General features: G+C 41.9%; 1 protein-coding gene across 1 annotated transcript in view; it reads right to left on the bottom strand.

Moving 5' to 3' along the window:
• PDIA5 (protein disulfide isomerase family A member 5) overlaps positions 1 to 20008 on the bottom strand; it is a 121095-nt gene that overhangs the window by 17217 nt on the left and 83870 nt on the right. Inside the window, exons 12-14 of the mRNA XM_065413261.1 lie at positions 19010 to 19080; positions 17019 to 17182; positions 14620 to 14750 (exon numbers count right to left, since the gene is read on the bottom strand). Coding sequence (XP_065269333.1) covers positions 14620 to 14750; positions 17019 to 17182; positions 19010 to 19080 — 366 coding nt within the window. The remainder of the gene's footprint in view (positions 1 to 14619; positions 14751 to 17018; positions 17183 to 19009; positions 19081 to 20008) is intronic.

Raw genomic sequence — 20008 nt, 5'->3', positions numbered from 1 at the left:
ACCCATGGAACAGTTGTGAAGTCCGTGCCAAATTCTGTGCTGAATGCTCAAGGAGTTTCAAGAAGTCATTGAAAAAGATGTGGGAAGGAGCGCCTCAGACGGAACTTCATCTGTTACAACTTAAAAGGATTGCCAAATGCAGAAAACTGGAAATCACCCAATTCAGTCATTCTATTTAAGGCGCGCACCCACAAAAAAGCAGAGGATGACATCTTTCTTTTGACAGAAGGAAAACTCATTCCCACCACTCCTTTTTCACACTTCCCATCACACTTTTATTTTAAGCGTTCACGCTGTCGTGGAGATTTGAATGTAAAAAGAACAAGTGTACAATTACTGTGGATTAAGATATGAAAGTACACAGGCTGCTCAGAAGAGATCTTCCAGATGGGCTGGAATGGAAAGAGATTAAACTTGAGGCAACTTAAGGTGTCTATGAGATGTCAAGAGTGGAAAGGTTCTATACATCTCTCTTAGGTATTTATAGGGCAGCAAATCTTGAAAAGATGAGATTTTAATTGCAATGGGAAATGGGATTCAAAACCCCTCCGGTATCTTTGAAAATCTCAGTTGTAGTATCTAGCTGGATGGGGGTGGCGGCATGGCAGGAACATTCTTGAAACAGAAGACCTATACCAGGGAAGATGGGTTCCACCTTATTCAGCTTGCTTGAAAATAACAGGCTTTATAATGACAGAGGAGGGTTATTACCACTAAAGAGTCTGGGGGAAAATCAGCAGAGGTTAAGGTGCCCTTTAAGGCTGCACGACAATATCCATAGGCAGCTTTGGTTGCAATGAGGTGCTAAGACAAAAGTGTTTGTTAAGAAGAGTTCAATTTCCCATGGCAAGGTCAACATGGTCAAAGCAGCAGTGTTTCATTTTGAAATAGGAATGCCCCATACTGGCAGAAGTAAATACCAATGATAAGGCTAAAACCCAGAAATGGGCAAGCTGGAATGATCCCCTTAGATGCCCTAAGCTTACGGCATTTAAAACCAGAATGGACAAATCACTCCAAAATGTATTGCAGGGAATAAACTGCAGAGGCCACCAGGGGATGAACTAGATCAAGGATTCTCAACCAGGGGGTGGTGACCCCCAGGAGCACCACAAATAGATGTCAGGGAGTTGTGACCACCCTGCACTTATTGTTAAATAGTAAGGGGTTCCTAGCTAGATGGGACAGCTGTCCTGGGATGGTGATGGACTAGATGATGGACCTAACAGAGAAGTAAGAGAGAGAAAAGACCTCACATTCTAGGAATACGAGGTTTAGATAATTGAGGTTAAAGATGTAAAGGAATCATTTAAAAAAAATGAAAGGGATATTACCAGTTCATCGGCACAGACAGAATAAGTCACCAAGGGTGCTTGGGTAGCATTACACATAAAAGAATGAAATAGAGGCTCTCATCGTTTCTGTTCCTAGCATGTAACATTTCTCAAAATAGATTCCGTCATGGCTCATCTCTCCCAGCGGCTTAATCCCAATCCTACACCTTCACTTCAGCAAAGTTTTGGTTATACCCTTGAAGAGTATGAGAGTCACAACATGAACATAAACTCACTTAAAGCGCACGGATACAACTGCATTAATTTCCCCCATCAGGAAATTTTACTGAATGTCCCATAGTTGCCTGATGCCCCACTACTGTTCTAATCTTTCACAGTTACTGTTGTTTGATTTTGCTTTCCCAAAGGTTACCTCTCCACTTTTAGTGTCACTGGCAAATTTGATCCTGGCTGAATTCACATGGTGGTTGAGTTTAGCAAAGGACAGGTTTAAACACAGTTCAGACAAGATTTTCAGAAGAGATTTGTGATTTTGGGTGTCCAGCTTGAGATACCTTAAAGAGACCCAGTTTTCAGAACATGCCAAGCATCCTGACCTGTGAAAATCAAGCCCTTTGTAAAGGGTCCCCAAAGTTGGCATCCTAAAATGGAGGCAAGCAAAATCCTTAAATTGCTTTTAAAAATCTTGACCAAAATTCATTCCCTATGCAGAAATCCCCAAAAAGCTTTGAATTCTCTGGCAGGGACACAAGAGAGTCCTGCTTGAAGTACAGTGGCATGTGATACACGTCCCCCTCTGCATCTGATCTGCAGAGGATTCAAGTGGGTTACAGCCCCAGCCAGGAAGCTTGTGCTCTTTAGCTCAAGCTACAGCAGCTCATGCTTTTAGCTCTGGAGGTCCCCGGTTTAATCCCTGGTGTGCTGGCCAAAATGGTGGCTGCGGGCTGCCATGGAAGAACCACTGAAACCTAGCATAGCAGCGTTGCCCATTTGAATCATACATTCTTTAACCCTCTGATAGAAGCAGATCTATAAACCGCCTGGAAGGGCCCCACTAGTCACTAGAGGTCCACAGATTGACAAACACTGTCACAGAGCATTCCCGAGTGGGTATGGCCACAGGGCACAAGAAGCTGCCAGATCTGCCCATATAACAAGCACACCTCTACCCCGATACAACGCGGTCCTCGGGAGCCAAAAAATCTTACCATGTTATAGGTGAAACCGCGTTATATCGGGGTAGCGGCGGCAGGGCTCCAACGGTGATTTAAAGGGCCCGGGGCTCCCCGCAGTGGCCAGAGCTCCGAGCCTTTTAAAGCGCCGCCCGAGCTCCGCTGCCGGAGCCCCAGGGTAGCGGCAGCGGGGCTCCAGCGGTGATTTAAAGAGCCCAGGGCTCCGGCCCCTGCAGGGAGCCCTGGGCCCTTTAAATCTCCGCCTGAGCCCCGTTGCCGGATATAACGTGGTAAAGCAGCCCCGCCCCCCTGGGCGCTGCTTTACCGCGTTATATCCGAATTTGTGTTATATTGGGTCGCGTTATATCGGGGTAGAGGTGTAACACGGTGAACTGCAACTACCCAGAGGAGGTTCTTGAGGAGGGTCCATCAACTTTGGAATTGACTCCACCACCCACATGCTGAAATAGCTTGAATTTGTTGACTTTTGGGGCACATGGCAAAGCTCATCTATTTGGACAGGCATTTGGGGAGAGACTGGGGTTTTGTGGGAGCAGAGGGGAGGAAATTTTCCTTTTCTGGCCTGGTTTCTTTAATGCAGACTGAATTTATCGACAGTATAAATGACTAGATTTTCGAGTATCTTGTCTTGGCATCTCTGAGGGGTGATGTAACGAACGGATTTAGGTCTGTGCAATACAGAGCTCTTTATATAGGTTGTGAGAGCTCTACTGGGGGACAATAATTGCTGAAAAACGGGGTTTGATATAAAAGCGGGCTATGCCCTCATTAAAAGGCAGATTTTAAAATGACAAGGAAAATGGTTAACAGCAGGCTGAAGGACAAACTTAGGAACTACTGAGTTGGGCTGGGGGCTGTTTAAGAGCATCGTGTTAAAGGCACAGATGGTTTGTATACCTAAGAGCAAAAAAAAAAAAAAATAGGCGAAGCTAAATGTTAAGTGGGGACGTGAGAACGAATGCACTCCTATATTCCTACCCTACACACTGTTGTAATAATCTCTGTACAAAATATGTCTGGTGAGGTATCATTTGAAAACTAATAACTTGCAGGTCAGTAATATCATGGTGAGGTGTATGTACCAACATTATATGTAAAGATATGATCATAAGCCGAAATCATGGCTGAGGTGTGTTTGCCAGACAAGTCTGGGGAGTGGGAAAAGCAGGTTCTCAAAGACAAAGGACAAGTTGATGCCTCTAGCCAGGTGTCATCAAAGCTGATGGGCCATCATCTGTCAAGTAGCCAAGGAAGGGGGCAAGAACAAACAGACCTAATATTTCTGGACTGTCCAGGAGAGGGCTGGAACACACATTTTTGGGGGAAATCCAGAACTGGGCGTGTGTTGGGGTCACCCTACAAGTGGTAACCAAGGCTGGTGGAAGACAGAGTGGCTGATGTTTGCTGACAGGCTGCTGGGGTCAGAGCTGCCGGATCAAGGCTGAGGCTATAAATAGACACCCAGGGTACAACCTGCATGCTGTTTGTGAGTGGCCCAGATCGGAGCTACTGCCACAAAGCATTGTGAGGCACCCAAAGTTACAGGGCAGGGGTGACACAAGCCCTCCCTGGTGTGGATTGCACCCCGGATGTATGTGAGTTGATTGTATGTGCGTTTACTAAGGCTAACAAATTCCCTTTTGCAAGTGAAAATTTTGCCATAACAGTGAACAGATTGAAGAAAATAAAAACCTATACCCGGTAAAGTGTGACTTACAGAAAAATACAAAGCACATATTAAGAACAAATTGACAAAAGAAAAAAAAAATCAACCAAATGATTGTAAGTAATCATTCTGCTACATCACAAATAGAAGACTGCATGTGCAACTGTAGGCCTTCCACACTACCAAAGGGAGATGGGATAGAATGTTCAAGCAGTGAAAAAGTGAAATGAATTCTTGCCTCTATCTTTACTAGCGTATGATAGGGAAATTCTCATTTTAAGGGGTTTTTTTGGTTTGTTTGTTTTTAAACAGGAAAATGGACTGTCTCCTTAACAGACATCAAAGCCTTGAAGGAGAAAGTCTAGAAACTCAAATGCAGTAAATCATCAGGACCAGGTAGTTATTATCCATGTGTCCAAAGAACAGTGTGTGCAATAGATAGTGACTGACAAAGAGCATTCACAATATTGAACTTATAATATATATGGGTAACATTTTCAAAAATGCCTGAGGCTCAGATTTTAAAAAGTATTTAGATACTGCTGTGCTCAGCCTTGCAATGCCTCACTGATTTAGTAGCCTAAATATCAATTTCAAAAGGGTTTAAGGCACTTAGGCACCTTAGTCACTTAGGCCCACATTTGTAAAGGTATTTAGGTGTTGCTGTGTTCCGTGTCAAAGCTCCTAACTGATTAAGTAGCCTAAATCTAATTTTCAGAAGGGATTTAGGCACTTAAGAGCCAAAATCCCATTGACAGGCTCCTAAGTCCCATTTTCAAAAAAAGACTTAAGACTTCTATATAGCTGAGTCTTTTGAAATTGCTACTAAGTCACTTTAGGCCTTGCCTACACACAAAAGCTGTACGGTTTTAACTCTACTGATATAGTTAGACAGTATAACTCCCCTAGTGCGGACACAGGTACACCAGTGTAAAAGTTCCCATATGAGAAGGAGAACGAGCTATACTGCGCCCACAGTAGGAATTGCACCAGTACAACTATTTTGGTCACATCCCAAATCAAAGTAGTTATACCAGTACAAAATCAGCGTGCAGACCAGGTGGTGAGCACTTTTGACAATTTTATCTTATTATACCTTTACAGATCTCTGTCTCGATCATAATACATACATTTATATATAGACACACATATATATTCACACACAAGTAAGGAGTATGATGAGTAATCAAGTAATATATTTATGATATGTATTTGTTACACATCCACTATTTTACCAGACAGATTACAAACACAACATTGACATTTAAGGTTGTAACCCGCTTCAGGAAAAAATTTATTATGCAAACTTAAACCAGCCCTGTCACACCTGGCTTAGGACACAATGGCATTTACACTGTCTGAGCTCTTGTCTCTGCACAACAGGGAAAAAAAAACTTCAATCCTTTAGCAACTCGCATCCCAGGATCTCAACAGCTGTAACCAACATTCATTTAATTAAGCTTCAAATTGCCCATGAGCAATAGGCATTACTATCCCTTTCATAAGATTGAAGATTAACCTATGTCAAAAAGAGGTTACATAACTTCCTCATGGGGTTTGGTTCTGCTAGGTACTGAGCACATCTGTGAGGTGCTGCGTGCACTGAAGTCTGACAGAGTGCCCAGCACTTTGCAGAATCAAGCCTGGATGCAGAGATGGGACTGAAACCCAGAAGTCCTGACTCCCTGTCTGCTGGTCTAAATAACCACCCTCTAAATAAGACGAAGAGACATTGCCTTCCATTACTGATTTTAAAACAACCACACTTCCAAGCAAGTGAAAGAAACACATCAGAATCCATCAAAGCCGACAGAGGAGCTGGCAGAATGCAGAAGACAAAAAAGGCTGTTTCCATTTTGAGAATTGAAGCGGTTCACTAGAATTAAAAGAAGGCTATTCCTTGGTCAATCAAAGAAAGTTAGACCATGTACTATAATTGCAGAGATCAGAGCTGAAAAAACAGCTAGTGCTTATACTAATACAATACATGCAGCCACACAAGTTATTGAAACCACAGACAAATTCAAGAAAGCCATTTGGAGATGTTATTGAAAGGTTAATTTGTTTTTGTTCCATTGGTAAAGAACTGGAGGGCCTTTTAATACAATATCTGGGACCAAACCTTTTTTCATAATACGACCTGACACAGCATAACTTGTGGCTTGGGACAATGATCATTAATATTTGAAAGGAAGGGGTTTGTCCTTTGATTTGAGAAGTTTGTGGGGTTTCGTTTAAGTGTCAGGTCAATTAGGCTTTGCCTCATGGCTCTCAACATTGACAAGCAACCTATTAATAATTTCACAATGCGCTGGAGTTTGCTAAGATATTTGAAATCTTATTTTATCAACACTTTAAAAAGAGTAAAAAAGAAATTTTTCTTCCATTGTAGAAAGTGATTTAAAGGACCAGGTGAAAGAAAGCCACCTGTAATTGTGCATGAAGCATGTGGGAGTGTGGGTTAGATACTATTCCACAGCATTGTCTGTAAGAATAGGCAGTGGGCTAAAATTTTGAGATTCCTGTGCAATAATCCCAGCTCTGCCATCAACTCATCGTGTGCCTTCAGACAAGTCTCCACTTCTCCCCCTCAACTACCCGATCTGTATAATGGAGAAACTTACACCCTACTCCCCCGGGACGCTGTCAGGATTAATTAGTCTCTTGCATAGTCTAGGAAGAGCTATGCGAGTGTTAAGTACTAATTTTTATCCTTACTAATACTTCAAGAGAGCCCTCATTCACCAGTCTTATAGGGGGATTTTCAAGGACATCTAAGGCATCCAATTACCCCTGACAGTCAATGGCAGCTGTGTACCTAACTTCCTGAGGTGCCTTTGGATACTCACTCTAGATCGTCAGTCTTCATCATAGAAGTGCAGCTCCTAGCTTGCTGTCATTTGGCAGAGCAATGACATGCACTGCGTACCCTTGGAATCCTCTCCTGTCGGTTTCTGAAGTCCTAGCTAGTTAGAATTCTGTCTGGTCTGAAACTGGCACAGAATCTCCTACTGGCTGCGGAATATCATTAACCCTTGAAGTGCACTTGTTCAAAGAGCATGCATATCGCGTGTTGAAAGGGCACCCAGGTAACTATGGCTACAGCTCTGCCTACGCATTTACTGTCTGCATACTGTATTTATCTCATTACTTTGTCAAATGCTTGAGATACCTAGAGTGCAAAGGTGCTGCATAAAACCAAATCCTTTGAAATTGCTGCCTTTAACAGAAATGTGTGGAGCTTTGACAAAAAATATCACAGGCCAGACATGGGTTCCCTGGAATTTGGGGATGGGGGAGGCAAGGAAAGAGGAAGAGGTTAGCAGTGGAGGACTTCTCAGTTGGATCCCCCCCTACAGCAGGGGACAAGGATGCGATTTTATTAAGAGTGGACTATCACCACCATCAGAGTAGTTCTGACCCTTGACACATGTAATCCTGCAAAATGGAAAGATGTACAGTGAGCACCTCTGAGCTGGTTTAGAACAGAAAAGGGTTGAAATAAAAGACACTCAGAACAGAGCTGGAGTTTCACTCACAGAACCGCTGGATTTTTCCCTGCATTTTTTGTCAGTTCCCAGTGACATCTGACAAAGCCTTTAAAATACAGCTTCATGAAGCTGTGGACCACAAACACAGGCCTCAACTTGGCCTCTGATTTTGCAGGCACAATTAACTCCAACCACACTTCTGTGGCTGCATTTAACTGCATGAGCAAACCGGATCTTGCCATGCAATCACTTGACCTGTAGGCACAGCTGGGCAGTCAGAAGGTAAAGTCCTATAGCTGTGCCTGCAGCTAGCTGCCGATGAAAAGATAAAGGGGCAGTTAACTGCAGCATCAAAGTCCTAAATTAGAGTCTGGCTCAAAATTAGGCCCATTGTAATATTATGGTATCAGCCAAAAACACAGGTTACAGCGTTACCTAATATAAGCTTGACCCTACAAAGTCAAGAGACTTCAGAAGGATGGTAGTACATTACCAGTCTGAAACCTTCCCTATTCATATCTTTATATCGCACGGTAACGGTAGTACTTTTGGAGGTGGGAGAAGGAATATTCTGCGGCAAATGGCACACGTGGTACAACTGCTAAATCGGCTAACGTAGCCAGTCACATAATATGGATAATCTCCCTCCCAATAAATAAATCACTTGTAACATTTTAAGGTTATTCAAGATTTAAAGCAGGAATCCTGTTTCAGAAAACAAGAGGGCTTTATGAGTGTGAACCTGACTAATTTATCTTCAGGTTTAGTGCCATAGCTGTATTCCCAGCTTCTTCCTCACATTTCTTCCTCAGCTGTGTTCAGTCCATTAAACTAACTCATAATTCTGAAGTAAGAGTAATGGATAAACGATTTTAAGAGCAGTTCTCGCCATACTAATTATTATCCGCAGATACCAAGAATGTAACAGTGGCTGTGCCAGCTTGATCACGGAAGCCTCTGTACAGATTCACTCATTAACAAAACAGACCATTAATGGATTATCCGGACAGCACTGTCATCCGCACTATTTACACCAATAAGCAGATACTTGACTGACATGAGAATAAACAGCAAGTTCCCCACTAATGTACAGAGAGAAATTAGGTACAGGCAGAGCTCACATACATCATCAAAACTCTGAAATGCATAAACCCACTGGATGTGAAGCATCATTATCCGAGGGCTCAGATCTAGGTCCTGGATATTTACCTCTCCTTTCAGCCAGTAAAACCTTCCTGGAGATGCTTTTGCCTTTAAAGGGATTCTTTGCTGTGTGCAGCCAGTAATTGTACATGGGGTGTGTGTGTGATTAAAATTGATATCTCTGTCATGAAGACGCCTGAACGATTTTGGCTTATGTATACACACCCCCTTATGTCGTTACTCTGCAGGGATAGTCTGAGGAACTAAATACCAGTCCTTTGCACAAAAGATAAGCAGTCTCAATTACAGCATAAACCAGCCTCTACCTATTGGGAAGTTAGGAAATCTCTCCCACGGACAAGTTATGTCATAAATGCCTACTCCGAAAGAGCTGGTGCTGGCCATTGTCAGAGAAAGGATACTGGACTAGATGGACCATTGATCTGATCCAGTACAGCATTTCCTACGTGCTTATGGGATACAGAACTTATCACACAACTGCTGCTTTGTGATGCATGTTTGGTTCTAGCTCACCCAATAGTTGAATATTTCAGACAATTTTTCACTGTGGTTCCCTCACATGGGGATCAATTCTCTCCACGTCTACAGTGATGAGCTAGCTGGGGGGTGGGGTAGGGAATGCCACAAAAGAAACAATTCTATGACACCCCGATTCTGGGGCTAGTTCTCCATTGGTCCCTGCTCTAAGCTATGCTGGCTGACTGTTACACGAGACAGGGATTGCCAGAGCACAGCAGACTTGACTACACCCCTACATGAGAGGGACAAAGAAGGGATAGCAGAGATCTGGTGAAACCAACTAAGGATTACTCTGTAATGGGACTGGGGAAGGGAGATACTCAGTTATCTTATTAAGGCAACTTTCTGGCCTGTTTGTGCCCCTGGAGAAGCCCAGATGTGTTCCACTCCTGTGCACCAACTTCCTGCTCACCTGGGTCATTCTGTGTATTCGTGGGTGTACAGATGAGACGGAACCAGGAAGTTTCCATTTTGGGGGTCAGGGACTGGGGGGGAGAAGGGGTATAATTGGTGCAGGTAATAAGGCAGGAGACTGATCTTAGTTTCCAGCAAAGTCTGTGGGGGGAAATCAACGTGTGCCTGTTGCAGACTTCAGTGTCCCACACAACATCAACGAGATAGATACAGAAATACAGAAAATAACTGATCTAATCTATACAAAGCCATGTCCCCATCTGATTTCTTACCACTATGCATAAGCAGACTGAGGTGTTCCTGGCCTAGCTGGTGACAATGCCTCTCAGTCAGGGTACATCTTAATAAGGACCCTGCGGCCTGAAAAGAGTGTTTGTACCACTGCCAGGAGAAGGACCTGATGCCATGTCTCCCAACCACCATCCTACAACAATGTTAAGACCCATTTTTTTTTAACCAAGATTCAAACCCCACCCAAAAAACTTTTCAGAGATAGGTTTCACATTCTAACTCACCCGCACCAAAAAAAAGAACAATGCAAGTTTGAGAAAACTTTAGGAGATGAGCAAAAGCCAAAGAAGAGATGAATGTCCTAACTATACGTACAGCGGCTGCCCAGTTCCGACTAGTTCTATATAAAACCCTTTCATAGAAGAGTGTGGTCCCTAATAATGTTTTTATTCTGGGTCATCTTTGCATAACCTCCATGGGTTACACTGCAATAATACTAAGGAATAAACCTCACCAGCAGACAATCATTTCAGGTTAAATTGAAGTTTCTCTGCTGATTAGTAAAGCAAACTGAAAATCAGCTCTCAGCAGTGAAATATCTATTAAAAATGTCCATTCTGTGAACCCTGTTGAGCCCTACAAATTGAAACCATTTGGGAAGTTAATAGTGTTGGCAATGACCATCGTTACAAGACACTAAAAGGAATAGTGAACTTTTTTTCTTATTATTACTTCTTGTTTCAGCTGACACGACATATTTGTTAAAGTGTTTGTCTTGGTACTTTTTAAGAAGAGAAATCAAATTGGTCTGGGAAACACCAAACCCTTGCACTAAAACTGACCAATTAAAATAAATCCCAAAGAACTAAGACTATTCCATCACAATCCAACCCCATTCCCGATCTGGTTGATTCCTTCGTATAAAAGTCTTCTTGGAGGTAGATTTTGACCTCCATGATAATCCACAAAGAAATGTGTTTCCATGCTAGTTTTCGTTTCTTAAAGAACAGTATTTCTGTTTGAAAGAAAATAAATGTGGGTTGGGTTTATTTTTCCTTTTGGAAATTCTTTCGTACTTGCAGAAAACCCTTAACTAGAAAAAAATACCAGAACGCTACGCTCTGTAATAAACCTTATAATGCATTCTTGTCTGATTCACTGGGAGTAACCCAGAAAACATTCCAAACTGAGATGATACTCTATTGCAATTTGTTTGCCCTTTGTGGCTCTGACAGCTAATCAACAACTGATTTTTATCGTGAAGTTTACTGTGCAACGGCAGGGGCATGTTAACACTAACAAATTTTGGTACAGCCAACTGGCTGCTGAAAAGGCCTGCAGCCATAATGCCATTTGTCACCATACAGCCTACAGCCATGCAGAACCACACTGCTCCGGGTTGGATCTGCTTTAGTACCAAGATGGAAGACCAGTGAAAACCTAGTTACTACAAGTAGCATTGTTTATATAGTGGGTGCTGCTCTTCCACCGAGTCAGTACTAACAGCCCAATATAAATTTGGAGTCATTACACTGCTAGAAGTGCCATCTTTTGCATGAAACATAAAACCAAGACCCTTGCCACTCAAAACAGCCTGACACAAAGTCCACTGAGATCAATGGCAGTCTTTCCATTGACTTCAAGGGACTTTGATACATGTTCAAAGTCATTAAGATCCTATGGTACTTTTTGCAAGCACAGAGGTGTTAGCCTCCATGTCCTGGCCAAATTCTTGATGGGGGAGTTATGCGCTGCCCACCTAAATTCCCCCTGTGGATTCGGTTTGATTCAGTATGCCTCACTTCCTGTTTTAAACTACTGTGAAGGGTTGCACTGTGCTGTTAAAACACTGCCACATTCCGATCCCACAAGTGGCTGTATTTCAGTGGGGTGAAGGTACATTAGATACATTAAGTGCTTTGGGTTATAAGGTGCTATATAAATGCAAGCAATTATTTTGAAAAGGATAAAAGGTAGGAAATGACTGTGGCCTTTGCCTCCAGGTTTATTCGTCTAACTGAAGGCTTTAGAAAGGTCAGAACATTCAACCTACTGTTTTAGGTCCAAAATCTAAATCATATAAGAGATTCACAATTCTTACAAAAAATCAAAAAAATAAGACAAGCTCCTTCATAGGGCACTCACTGAATACAGTAACACACTGCAGGACTGCACCGGCCTAGGATGTGGCGCTGAATAGAGAAAGAAAATTATTTGATCTAATGAGACCTGGCAATTTTAGCAGTGCTCCTTCTGCACTAAAATAAGCAAGTTAACGTTAATTGGCAAGCATAAGAACGGAGAAATCCCATGACTGAGGAAATTGTAAACAAAAGATAATCTATCAAATTTAGCAGAAGGCACATTGTCAGTGCAGAAAAGCAGCCAACTCCGTATAGGATGATTTGTACTGTTCTGTTTCCTTAATAATTATCTTACTGCAACCAGAGATTTAAAATATTCATCAGTTCTTTCCTACCAGGCCTGACTAAAAGCAGGATTGCTGCATGTGTGTGCGTACCCACCCCCACATGCACACAGACACACATTAACCAAAAACAAATCTGCTGAAATACTGTACACCCTGAACATGGGAAATTGTAATGGAAATTTGGTCACTCTTGACTATAAGTCATAAAAAGCCCTGTGAGGATATTTAACCAACACCAATCTATCCTCTATGCAGATAGACTCACGTACCACTTTACCCAAAGGTGTGTTGTAAAACTACGTCCAAAGAGTAATCCAGCTGCACCAAACACCACTGAGTTATGCCGACCCATTAATGCACTTAAGGCCGGATTCAGATACCCTTACTCACAATGAGATTAGTACCTTATTTCATAAGTAGCCCTGTTGACTTCAGTGGGACTATTTATGGTATAAGGTACTATCCAACACAAGTAAGAGTATCCATAAATATCCACATGCTTTTGATCACTGGAGTTGCATATTAACGAGTCTCTAAACCATGCCCTTAGTGACATATGAAGACTAAAATATTTTAAATGCATGCCTTTAAATAGTTTTTAGTTAATTTAGATTTTGTTAAAATGACCTAAAGATAACCAAATCTCTCTCTCTCTCTCTCACACACACACACACACACACAGTGTGGGGTGGGGGAAAGAAAAAGATCTCTTCCCTCCATGGATGTTGTTCATACTGGAAAGCTAGGGTAAAATGAACTAGCTGGCGAGAACAATGGCATACGTCTTACTTTTACTACTAAATGTATTTGCTTTTAAAATAAACTTCATTCTTAATCAATAGAGATCCATGTATCAGAAATTCCTGGCACACGGGCCATTTTTAGTCAATGGGTGGTGGGAACTGGAGTTGAAAAAGGATTAAATCTCTTTCCCCTTTCTTTTACAACCTCCCAGGAATTCCCTTCTCTCTGCGTCCCACAACCAGCAGGGCTTCACAGGAGCCCGGAATGCATTCATGTTTAATTTTCTTACAGAAAAGCAAAATAAGGAGCTGTTTTTCCTGCCTGATTAAACATTAAGGGCCTGATTTCTCAAAAACAGTCTCCAGTTGTGTGAGAACAAATCTGATTGAGAAAATTACATATCTAAATGCTATCAATTAATTGCAGAGACAGTCATCTTATGGTACAGTATTTTCCATGAAAAATTGGGTGGGAGCAGGGTCAGGGCCCTTAATAAAACAAATCAGGCCATAGATATTAAATAGATATTAAACAGACTCCCCCCAACACAAACCAAAACACCTCCCCAAGACTAAAAGCTGAATGGCGTCCAGCCACCTCTGGACTAATACTGACAATGGAAGGGATGACTCTGCTGATTTAAATAACACAATGCAAATCACGAAGGCGGCCAAGCGCCAGTGCTGGCTGGAAACATTTCTGGCATTGAACATAATTGAAAAAGTGTTATTTCAAATAGTGGGAGAAATTGGCTTCTCTCCCCACCCTGCACATCTGATTTACAAAGGGCCTGATCCAAATTTCCGTTGATCTCAATGGAAAGACTCCCTTTGACTTCTAAAGGAAGCTGGTTGGAGCTCATTTATACGTAAATGAGATAATCTGGTGATGAAGTTGTTAAAGTTGGACTCTTGTTCCAGGCAGGGATCAAAATGTGGGTTTAGATTACTCCTGAAATGGTTCCATCAGAATTTAGATTTGGACTACCAAGGGATTGATTCACCCCTGCATTACTCCATTGATTCACCGGAGCTACCATGGCAAATAAAGTGGAGTAACATACTAACGAACATACTAACGTATCCATCACTATATTATAAGGAATCACATTTTGTTATGCAGGCCATAAAATGAAGCAGAGGAAAATAAATGCACTTTCTGTTTATTCATCTGCCTCCTTTGCGATCCCTTGTAGTACAGTCAGTCTCTGGATTAAAGCTGTAGGCTGTTTCCCCGATCCTGACACCCCCACCCCCCCCAAATTCATAAAATATATTAGGGAGGGTCTCAAGCAACTAAGTCAGAATGAGATATGAACTTCTACAAACTTAGGGTGTTCAGATCTGGAGATTTGTTTCAGGTCTATGTCTAAATTAATGACTCTATTTACAAAAGTATATACAAAGCACAGGATTTCAGAAGCTACAAGGGACACAAAAGCTATATGATAAACAGAGACACAAATACTCACATGGGGCATAGAACATGACAAGGGCATGCTTCTTCTTCTTTAAAGACTCCCTGAAGTCTTCTCCGGCTAGGTGGATAACACTTGTTAGCTTTTCTTCCCAAGCCGGTTCAGGTGGAGGTGGTGCTTGCGGGCTAGAGGAGAAGAAAAAACAATGGATCTCTTAGATCTTTTTAGAAGCATGCAAAGAGGCCTTGTGGCTCAGTCATCTATTGAGGAAATGGTGGTAGAGGATCCTTATGGCTATTTGTGCAGAAGAAAAATGCACCTAGCATTTCCATTGCCAGGAAGGACAAGAGTTAATTTTCAGAAATCAGGAAAAATGTGATTTTGAACATGACTGGTTCAATATAGGAAAACCTTTATTTCAGCAAAGATGTCACAGAGTGGACTTTTGCTCCAGAACCATTTAAAATGACTGTGGGAATTTATAGTTCTGAGACAAAGGTCAGGCTGAAATAAAGGTTTCCTGATTTGCTCTAGTCACACCAGTACGGCTGCATTTATAGGCGTGCATATAGAACATTAGGGTACAGCAGGTGGAATCAAAAGGGAACTGACATACATCAATCACACCCACTAAAGCAAACAATGTAATATCACCATAATGTAAACTTGTTATCAAGTCTTTCAAGACCGGCTGGGAAATACAAAATTCTAAAAGTGAAACCAGGATACAATAATCAACACTAGCCCATTTTGGAGGGTAGGAAGTAAATGAACTGCAATATTTGAATAAATAGAATTTCATATATCAACTGTGATTGCATATAGTGTCCAGCTAATAGCAACCCTGTACATGGAGAGTACCCCTAAAAATCTCTTGCTATTCACCACCTCATGGACATGTCTCAGACTCATTCCTCCTGTATCTTAAATAAGTGATTACTTATAGAAAATCATCAGTGTGAAGGCATATTATCAAGATCTTCATTTGTCACCGCAGTATTAAATTACAGTTTCCACACTTTCCTGTCATTTTGAAAGGTACTGTTTTAAATACAGTCGGCTATGGATAAAACAAATGAAAACTCAACATTTTAATTCCATTCAAGGTCATTCGCTAGACACCAACCATATTTCCATCACTACTGAGTCGCCCAGTTGCTAACAAAGGAATCAGGATACCTGGGGGCCAGATCCTCAGTTGATGTAAACTATCATAGTTCTACAGACTTCAATGGAGCTATGACAATATATCCCAGCTCAACATCTGGCCTCTGGGTACTGTATCTGGCACTGGTTTGGAGAGCGTCCAGTGATTACAGCAGGAAGAGGGAGTCTGTATTCCTCACCGTCACTGACTGTGTGTGTGAACTTGGCCAAATCACAATCTCACTGCCCCCACAGTGCACCCCGGTGTAAAACATGTCTAATACTTACTTTCCACACAACAGTGTTGTGAGACCAAATTAATCATTTGATGTAAGGCAGTTAGAGAGACTTACAAGCCCAACACAATAAAAATGCCCAAGTATTATTAACCAAACTCTTCCGTTCAAAAATCAAGGTTGGATGCCTCATTTCACAATTAGATGGTGAAAGCGCAACAACTTCAACAAATACACCTCTACCTCAATATAACGCTGTCCTCGGGAGCCAAAAAAATCTTACCGCGTTATATTGAACTTGCTTTGATCAACCAGAGTGCGCAGCCCCGCCTCCCCGGTGCACTGCTTTACCGCGTTATATCCGAATTTGTGTTATATCGGGTCGCGTTATATCGAGGTAGCGGTGTAATCGCAAAATACAGATGAAACTTCTTTCTGTGGCACAATATAGCAAACAGAGTAAACACAAAGTTTCTGAGAAAACAAACTCTGTACGTCAAGAAAAACAATTCTTTATATTTTTCTTCCAAAACAGTGAATAGAGACAATTACATCAACAATTCTTCCCTCTTGGAGCTACATCCTTCTCAACATGCATTCAACCTAAATCTGTATGTTTTACTGCAACTAATAAGAAAGATGCCATTTTTGATGGTCAGAAATTACTTCAGAAAGAAAAAAGTACAGCTACAACAATTTGGCGGCTAAACAAGGAAAACTATTGGCTAACAAAAAGAGGGTTCAGCAAATTTGATCTTATTTGTTTGAGCCACTGTTATGCCCCCCCAGAGAGAGGCTTAGGAGATATTTTAAAAATATTTATTTGGGGATAGAATTACCGGGTCACGTATTTAAAAAAAAACAAAAACCCATAGCAAACAAAGGATTTTGTATATTAAAAAATATATAAAGAACACCTCTTTGTGTGGCTTTCAGTACTTTCAATTTCTTTTTTGTTAGTAAGGATTTAAGTATGAGATGAATCAGTTTAAGATTTACTTCTTCACAAAAGCAATCTTCAGTGGCTAATAGCCAGAAATCTGGATGAAATCTCCAACTCATACAACTTACTTTTGCAGCCAGTCAATGATCTTCTTCTTAGTTCTGAGTTGCGGCAGAGTGTACTTCTCCTCTCCATCCTGAAAGTACTTCAACGTAGGGAACCCTGAGATGTGAAATCTTTCTGCCACAGCCTTGTTGACAGTAGCATCGACAGCTGCAAGGACACCAGGACTCTGAAACAGAGAAAGCTAACTGCAAACCATGGCATCACACTCACTCTCAGCCAGGAGATGGTACAGATTCAGAGAGGCACTCATATGGGTTTAGACTCCAAGTACAAACTACATGTATATTGAAAAACACAGCTGGCTCCAAATATCACTGTGAAGGGATGGATATATTTTGCCAGGTCATAGAGCAGGGGTTGGCAACCTTTCAGAAGTGGTGTGCCAAGTCTTCATTTATTCATTCTAATTTAAGGTTTCACGTGCCAGGAATACATTTTAACATTTTTAGAAGGTCTCTTTCTATAAGTCTATAAGATATAACTAAACTATTGTTGTATGCACAGGGGGACTGTCTTGGTTCTATTGCTATGCACGGCTACATGGGGGAGCAGGATTTTCCCTTTACCACGTAAATTATTAAATACAGGTGACCTTGATACACTCTCTACCCTTCAATTACCCACCCTCAGAACCCTCTTTCCACCCCACCCTCCTTTTTGTCCAGTCCCATATCTCATCCTGGATGCCCTACCACCAAGAAGCAGCATGGAGCAAACTGAGCTCCTGATCCACACCCCTCGCACTGAAATCTCCCTGTCTGCCGTTGCTGAAAACTCCACTTTCCAACTCCCCTCCCCGGCCTGTCACTATGGTGCCATATGCTCCTCTCCCTTTTTCTCCTAACACACAGGCAGTTGTTTTTTCCCTTACAACATCGCTACAAACCTACCCTGTTGTCTCCGATCCTCCCACTAACTCACTGTCCATTCCTTGGTCACTGCTTGCTTCCAGTACTGCAATCCTGCCTCTTCTTTTTGGCCTCCCATACCTCCTCCTGCGCCCTTCCAATCGATACCGAATGCTGCTGATAAATTAACCACTCTAACCATGTCACTCCACTCATTGAAGCCCGCCTCTGGCTTCTTCTCGCGTTCTGCATCAACTTCAAGCCCCCATCTGACTTTTAAGTGTCTGCACCATACTATCCTATACCTATTCCCCCACTTCCTCCTACCTCCTCCCCCATAAGAGCTCCTAAATGCCCCCTTTCATATCCTCCTCCCATTCTCATCTTCATGCCTTCTCCCCTCAGGTCTTCCCCTGCAACTCCAATACACTCTTCTGCCAAATAACCACTCTTCATTCAGATTTCCTTAACTGACACTCCTTTCTCTGGGAGGGCTTGATGGGCTTCATGGAAGGGAGCATTATTGAAAAAGGACCTACTGTGCTTTGAGACAAGACCTTTGTCTCCTAGGCATTGAGTGTCTGAGCTGCAATGACCATCTCTTCCATTCCTGTATGGCCTGTGCCGTGCTGGTGCTGAATCAACAACAGTGATTATTATCATCGCTGGGCCTGAGATTCTTTTCTTAGTTACATTAATGTACAGTGGAATGACTCCAGTGTAAAATCAATGTATGCAAGAGGAGAAACAAGCCCGTTAAATTTTTGCATCTACACCATAACCGAACCCCCCCCCCCACGTCTTCTTAATTTGCATTTAGCATGAGGCCTTTAATGAATGGGAAAATAAACATTTCCACATTATATTTGGGTTTGATCATATTGTGTATAAATAAGGCCCTACAGCAGAATATATAATCACTTGGCAATTTTGTTTTCGCTCAAGACAGAATGTTCTTGCTAACGCTTTGGCAAGGCTCATGCATTACCGATGAGACTGTACTTTGGAAGCACATCTCGGAGGGCCCTGTGGGAGGATGAGAACAGCTAAAATTGTGGCAGGGAGGGATGGAAACGTCATTTTTATTACTTCTGGTATTTATCATGGATTATTTGAAAAGGGGGAAATAAAGGAAATTAGCTTACATCACTGGCTCCGTGCAGCATCTCTGCGGCCATCTCATACTCTGGCTTCATTTTCTTACAGTGCCCACACCCTGCCAGAGAAAACCCAAATTAAACTCTACATTACACAATGATATTGGCAGCTGGATTACTAAAAACAAAGAATCACTCCATGGTTAGTCATTGCCCCATCCCGCCACGGTCAATGTCCAGAACCAGGTAATGGAGATTTACTTGAATTCAGAACATGTTTTATTTGTAAAGCTTCAGCAACATTTCGGATCATTTCCAAAATGGCTACTAGAATTTAACTTGTTTAAACAAATGCAATGGACACATTCTCCGGGATTCTGGAATGAATCAGAAGTACAGAACACACAGTATCTGTCAAGCCACTGACATGCAGTGTGGCCTTGGTCAAGTCACTCAACCTATCTTGCCTCAATTTCCAAATTCCTATCGACTTAGAGAAATGATGTACCAGGGTAACTTCATCAATTTAAAATTGGGCTTATGCTGGTGCATCTTAAATTAGCAATTTAATTTGGATTACACTGCCGTGATACAAATCCCACTTTATACTGGTGCAGCCTGCCTACATTAGGGAATTGCACCAGCTTAATCACTTCCATGTAATTACACCAATATATATATTCTTAATGAAGGCAAGGCCTGTAAAATGGAGATAAAAGGTACTTCCTGTGTGAAGTTATTATTTATTATTTTATTACTGGAGCTCCTAGGAGCTCTACTCATGGACCCAGAACCCCGTTCTGCTAAGTGCCGTACAAACACAGAATAAGGTTGGCCCACCATTTGTCAAAGGGCAAGAGCTTGAAAGCACCAGAACTGATTATCAACAGCTTTAAACAGGCAGAAACTCTGAAGGTGGTTAATGTACTGTGCTGCAAAAGGGATGTATTGCATTTAGATACCTGGTGGTGATCATCCCTACAGGTGCTTTTATTTTCCCCTAGGTTGCAGTCAGTCATGTTGTTCTCCTCCTTTGCTTGTTGCTGT

Source organism: Emys orbicularis, chromosome 11 (assembly GCF_028017835.1).
Source record: "Emys orbicularis isolate rEmyOrb1 chromosome 11, rEmyOrb1.hap1, whole genome shotgun sequence".
Classification (NCBI taxonomy): Eukaryota; Metazoa; Chordata; order Testudines; family Emydidae; genus Emys; species Emys orbicularis.
The sequence above is the reverse complement of the archived record's forward strand: the minus strand, read 5'-3'. Positions and strand labels throughout refer to the sequence as shown.